The sequence below is a fragment of the Xenia sp. Carnegie-2017 genome, unplaced genomic scaffold (assembly GCF_021976095.1).
Source record: "Xenia sp. Carnegie-2017 unplaced genomic scaffold, XeniaSp_v1 HiC_scaffold_1, whole genome shotgun sequence".
Classification (NCBI taxonomy): domain Eukaryota; kingdom Metazoa; phylum Cnidaria; class Anthozoa; order Malacalcyonacea; family Xeniidae; genus Xenia; species Xenia sp. Carnegie-2017.
In genome coordinates, this window is record NW_025813402.1 from 1,404,320 (window position 1) to 1,410,532 (window position 6,213).

The 6,213-nt window shown below is 34.3% G+C and overlaps 1 protein-coding gene and 1 long non-coding RNA gene across 2 annotated transcripts; one reads left to right on the top strand and one right to left on the bottom strand.

Annotated features, from left to right (window-relative positions):
- Positions 1 to 71: 71 nt before the first annotated feature.
- On the top strand, positions 72 to 4,967 carry LOC124442379 (protein 4.1-like). The gene is made up of 10 exons (XM_046992881.1): positions 72 to 292; positions 879 to 986; positions 1,250 to 1,292; positions 1,957 to 2,032; positions 2,153 to 2,197; positions 2,708 to 2,760; positions 3,099 to 3,172; positions 3,893 to 3,939; positions 4,703 to 4,790; positions 4,875 to 4,967. Exons 1-10 carry the CDS (start codon positions 170 to 172, stop codon positions 4,965 to 4,967), a joined length of 750 nt encoding a protein of 249 aa, XP_046848837.1. The 5' UTR covers positions 72 to 169.
- LOC124442447 lies at positions 386 to 878 on the bottom strand. Its single transcript, XR_006947251.1, has 2 exons — positions 758 to 878; positions 386 to 539 (listed from the first exon to the last, which is right to left on the bottom strand). It is a non-coding gene; the product is annotated as an uncharacterized LOC124442447 (long non-coding RNA).
- Positions 4,968 to 6,213: the final 1,246 nt, after the last annotated feature.

Genomic DNA, 6,213 nt, shown 5'->3' on the forward strand with positions numbered 1-6,213 from the left:
AAGCATTTAGATCACTAGATGCTTCGAAGGACGCTTTCTTATTGGTCGAGGTAACACACGTGATCAACTTGACGACGGTGCAACATTAACAAAGTGTCCGTATGCTTCGTGGAATGCTATATTTGTTAGATGTATTATCTTCGCAAAGCATTTTCATTTGACAAGAAATATGGAGGTAGAAACAAGTGAAAATGTAGGTGAGAGTGCCACTAAAAGTGGAAAGCCGAGTAGAAATAAACTTTCGTGTAGCATAGCATGTCTAGACGGTGCGAACTTTAACATCAATATTGAGGTAAGTCCGTTGCCTGTGGACATCTTTGTGTCCATGCTTTTACAGCTAACTTTCTCAAAAACACTTCAAGTAAACTTGACCTAGCGCTTGCACAGTTTAAATCATTTTATATTGGATACATCTGTACACAGACGAATTTATTTACATTAAATGGTATTTGGCAATAAGAGTTTATGATTAAATCTGCGAACTCGATGAAAGGTTATGTCGAAAGGTTGTTCTTCTACAGCGACTTACATAGCTTAAACTAACAATATTTGAATATTATGATAAAGAAAGTGCAGCAGTTCCTTTGTGAAGTGTTCAAATAAATTCATCAACTACTTCGGACTAAAAATGCGAGATAGTCAAGTCATACATATACATAGAATGCCGTTTTGAAAGCGCGTTTTACGTTTTGTTTACTTATACATCAGCGAGTATGTTTGTCTGCAAACAATTGTCTTTATACTAAAGTAAAGATACCTGTTAAAATGGCCCTCAATTGAAGTATTTCAGCACAATATTGTGCTTTCTGTTTAGCATATTAGCATCGTTAATCCGAAGTTTTACCAACGAACCGATTCCTTTTACTTGTTTTGTATAGAAAAATGCGCCAGGAAAACTGCTTGTTGACAAAATATGCAGTCATTTGAAAGTGGACGAAAAAGAATACTTTGGCCTACTTTACGTTGAGCATAAGACTGGCCTGAAGGTGGGGCTACATGCATCTATACTATGATGCTTGATCTCAGGACGGAATTAAACAAAAACGTGTTTTGTCTCATAATTTATCAACAAGACGTACTCCAGTCACGAGTTCTACCTCTCGTTGTACGATTATCATTGGAAATGTATTCTTGAGACGTCTTTTTATTTTTGCTATAAATACAAATCATCATTTCATTTTGTAGTTGCTACATAATTTATTGATAATAATCGATTAAAAATTAACAAGTAACATCTTTCTTCGTCTAGCGTTGGTTGGAAACATACAAGCCAATAAAGAAACAGCTAAATGGTTAGTTTTTTTTCTGGAACATTCACGGAAGATGAAATATGCATATTACTGCACGTATTCCAGATTTATATTGACTGGCAAATGCATAATCCTGATATGGTTCAGGCCTAACAACGCCTGTCATTTGAGATAAAAAAAATACTTTATCAGAGATTACGAATAACTCTCTCAGGACACCCTACAGCTATGGATATTCGATATTGTCGTGTTTAATGTTTACAGAAGTTTCCATAATTTCGTGAGAGCACAATGGTGATAAGACATTTAATATAAACGACAAATTTCTTTATAGCAAACATGTTTCTGCATACTTTATGCCATCTTCAGTGCGAAGTGAATCAATATAGGAAGTTTACATGATGCTTTCAGCTTTATCACGCAAACTTCCTATAATTATTCACTTCGCACTGAAGATGACATAAAGTATGCCGAAACATGTTTGCTACAAAGAAATTTGTCGTCTATTTTAAATGTTTACAGAAATATTAATTAAATGAATGTAAAAATTTCAAAGCTGATGTTCAGTTTGGTATGAACTGCAAAAGCAATATAAGCAAGCACTTTAATTGACTTGTTTTTGAAGTATGCTGTGCTTGATGTACTTCACGAAATATTTCACTTTCATTTTGCATGCTGAAAGACAAACTATATTTTCCATCTTTAGGATCTGAACCGAATTTCGAATTTGCTGTCAAATTCTTTGAGCCAAATCCTGAACAGGTCAACAATGATTACACCAGGTAAAAAAAAAGTTTATTTTTTGATGGTTCCATCATCATCAAGGACTCTGTTCATCTTAATGGAATAAAGGCATTATATGTATAACGCATTTAGTGATTTGTTTTTATAAATGATTCTAGATATCTTATGGCTCTTCAAATCCGAGAAGAGATTGCCACAGGAAGGTGAGACTGACAGAGTATTTCTGATGTTGTCAAGTTTTTCTAATCATAATATGCAAACTTTAAAATGCCTTTGTGTGTACTTAAAACAATTGGGGTGAGGTTTTAGAACAGCAATGCATTTGACAATAATTACATGAAGTAAATGGTTTGAACCCGGGAGTATTGTTACATGTTTGTAAATGTAGATCGTCCACACAATATAATGATGTAAGAACCAGATAACAAATACAGCTAACCTGATGTTTACTCCTCATTTGACTCTGAAGATGACTACCGCTAAGGTTGTTGAAACGTCAGTCAACAACAACAAAAACAGTCCTTCTCAGGACTATACCAACCTGGACGATCTACATTTACAAACATGTAATAACTACTTGTTAGACCCACAGGGTAAAGAAACATGTTTTAATGTTAGTTTGTCTTAATTGACACGAATTCTGTTATATTCTCTGATATAGCCTTACATTATTTTTGCAAAGAAATCTATTTTATTACTAATCTTGTTTTCAGTCTTCCTTGCTCGTTCTCGGCCCAGGCCTTGCTCGGATCTTATGTTATACAGTGTAAGTTTAAATAAGTTGATTAAAAAGTTTTATTTTATAACATGGCCAGTACTAAAGTAAATGGTTTGAACCCAGGAGTATCGTTACATGTTTGTAAATGTAGATTGTCCAGGTTGGTATAGTCCTAAGAAGGACTGTTTTTGTTGTTGTTGACTGACGTTTTGACAACCTTAGCGGTAGTTAAAACATTTGACTCTGAAGATGACTACCGTTAAGGTTGTCAAAACGTCAGTTAACAACAACAAAAACAGTCCTTCTCAGGACTATACTAACCTGGACGATCTACATCTACAAACATGGCCAGTACTATAGTTGATCTCTTTTATTACTTGTTGTAGCCGAGTTTGGGGATTATGATCCTTTACAACATGGTCAAGATTATCTTGATGGATTAGTCTTCGCACCAGAACAGGTTTGTATAAACAACAATTTTTTTTATCAGTATAATTTTTAATGCAGTTTTAGTTATTTGTATAAAGTACAACCTTTTTTTATCAGTATAATTTTTAATGCAGTTTTAGTTATTTGTATAAACAACAACCTTTTTTTTATCAGTATAATTTTTAATGCAGTTTTAGTTATTTGTATAAACAACAACCTTTTTTGTCAGTATAATTTTTAATACAGGTTTTGTTGTTTGGAACTTTAATCATTCATTCATTCTTCCTTGACCAAACAACAACTTTGTCAAGTTTAAAATAAAACAAAATCCAGATGAAGGCATCTTGTAATATAAGACGTAATGATATATATTTACGAGCTGGAATTTAGTTATTTATACATGCAAAGTATGTAGGTGTTAAGTTTTACTACAAAGAAATCGTATTTGCTGTTTACATTTGTAGTTACAAGAACATAAGTTTTGCTTGAATTTATGCAACAAGTTGAGAAAAAAGTATTAGGTCCTTTTTTGTTCTTAACCCAAAGTTGAGTTCAGATTTAAGAATTTGATATGTAGTGCTCTGAGAAGTAAGACTTGATTATTGTTAATGAAATTTTCAAAGAAGAGGATCTTACAGTTGTTATTTATGAGGGCCTTCCCGTTCTGTTGATGTTGTACATTTATTTTTATATTTAACTGTTATTGTTAGAACTTTTTGTTGTATTGATTTGAGATAAATGTTTTTCACAGTCACCAGAGCTCATTATGAAGATTAAAGAACTCCATAGGAGTCACAAGTACGTATATAAAATCAATAATTAATTATAAAGCATCACATTTTGACTTTATAAATGCTAAGTACTCCTTCTAACTTACTATATTAAATGATTTGATCTGACATGACCCTGAATGTAACATTGTGATCTGACATGACCCTGAATGTAACATTGTGATCTGACATGACCCTTAATGTATCATTGTGATCTGACATGACCCTTAATGTATCATTGTGATCTGACATGACCCTGAATGTAACATTGTGATCTGACATGACCCTGAATGTAACATTGTGATCTGACATGACCCTTAATGTATCATTGTGATCTGACATGACCCTTAATGTATCATTGTGATCTGACATGACCCTGAATGTAACATTGTGATCTGACATGACCCTGAATGTAACATTGTGATCTGACATGACCCTTAATGTATCATTGTGATCTGACATGACCCTTAATGTATCATTGTGATCTGACATGACCCTGAATGTAACATTGTGATCTGACATGACCCTGAATGTAACATTGTGATCTGACATGACCCTGAATGTAACATTGTGATCTGACATGACCCTGAATGTAACATTGTGATCTGACATGACCCTGAATGTAACATTGTGATCTGACATGACCCTGAATGTATCATTGTGATCTGACATGACCCTGAATGTAACATTGTGATCTGACATGACCCTTAATGTATCATTGTGATCTGACATGACCCTGAATGTAACATTGTGATCTGACATGACCCTGAATGTAACATTGTTTTATTCAGAGGTTTGACACCAATGGAAGCAGACTTACAATACCTAGAATATGCAAGAAAGTTAACAATGTATGGTGTTGATCTTCATGAGGCCAGGGTAAGTACTATGTTGAATGTTCCTGTCTCGTTTGATGGTAAGATTTTGTTTTAAGATTTCATGTATTCCTTGATACAAAAACAGAATGTTCATGGTGCTGATATACATGTTGGTGTCTCCTTTGCTGGTATTGCTATATACAAAGATCAAATTCGCACCAACAAATTTACTTGGTAAGTTTAGTTCAATGGTCAGTCGAGTCAATTGTCATGTACCATGGTAAGTAACAGGGTGGTCACTGTTGATGAAGGGGGTGGTCACTGTTGATGAAGGGATGGTCACTGTTGATGAAGGGGATGGTCATTGTTGATGAAGGGGATGGTCACTGTTGATGAAGGGATGGTCACTGTTGATGAAGGGATGGTCATTGTTGATGAAGGGGATGGTCACTGTTGATGAAGGGGATGGTCACTGTTGATGAAGGGATGGTCACTGTTGATGAAGGGGATGGTCACTGTTGATGAAGGGGATGGTCACCATTGATGAAGGGGATGGTCACTGTTGATGAAGGGATGGTCACCATTGATAAAGGGGATGGTCACCATTGATGAATGGTATGGTCACTATTGTGATTTTTCAGTAAATGTTGGAAAAGATGGCTGTTTTTCAAGCAAGTGGTTACACTGTAGGGGGAGAGGTTACTTTAAACAGTCTATGTGGATGTGATATCCCATTAGAATACAAGTAATACGATCTTGATTTTCAAAGCAAAATTTCACAATCCTTTGGATATCAGGGCACTACAAGTTTCAGACCCATGATCCATAAAGTATGGATGTCAAAGTAATATAACTCACCTTATTCTTGTTAGGCCAACAATAGAAGAAGTCAAATATAAAGGAAAAAATTTCTTCGTTAAGATTAAACCAGGAGAGGTATATAGTATTTATTACATGGTTGGGTGAGGTATATAGTATTTATTACATTGTTGGGTGAGGTATATAGTATTTATTACATGGTGGGTGAGGTATATAATATTTATTACATGGTTGGGTGAGGTATGTAGTATTTATTACATGGTTGGGTGAGGTATATAGTATTTATTACATGGTTGGGTGAGGTATATAGTATTTATTACATGGTTGGGTGAGGTATGTAGTATTTATTACATGGTTTTGGTTTTATTGAAGATATGTTGTAGTATGAATTTTAAATTTTAATATTCTCGCTCGTATTCAGTACAAAGCCTTCATGACGACAGTTGTCTTCAAGACTCCCAATGATCGAGCTACGAAAGAACTTTACAAATCTGTTGTTGAACATCACACATTTTATAGGCAAGTTGTAATTTTTAAAGTTTTTTGAACGATCTTGTCTTTGGATTTAGAGTACATATATTTAATCTTTCACATTAATCCTGTTCAAGAACAAATGCTCTAGAAACGATCGTCGTTTCAAATTGGCCTTTCAACTTTTTTCTAAT

Coding starts and splice junctions, on each gene's coding strand:
- LOC124442379 (XM_046992881.1), top strand. CDS start 170: ATGGAGGTAGAAACAAGTGAAAATGTAGGTGAGAGTGCCACTAAAAGT. Junction 1,293..1,956: donor AATAAAGAAACAGCTAAATG/GTTAGTTTTTTT, acceptor TTCCATCTTTAG/GATCTGAACCGAATTTCGAA. Junction 2,761..3,098: donor CGGATCTTATGTTATACAGT/GTAAGTTTAAAT, acceptor TACTTGTTGTAG/CCGAGTTTGGGGATTATGAT.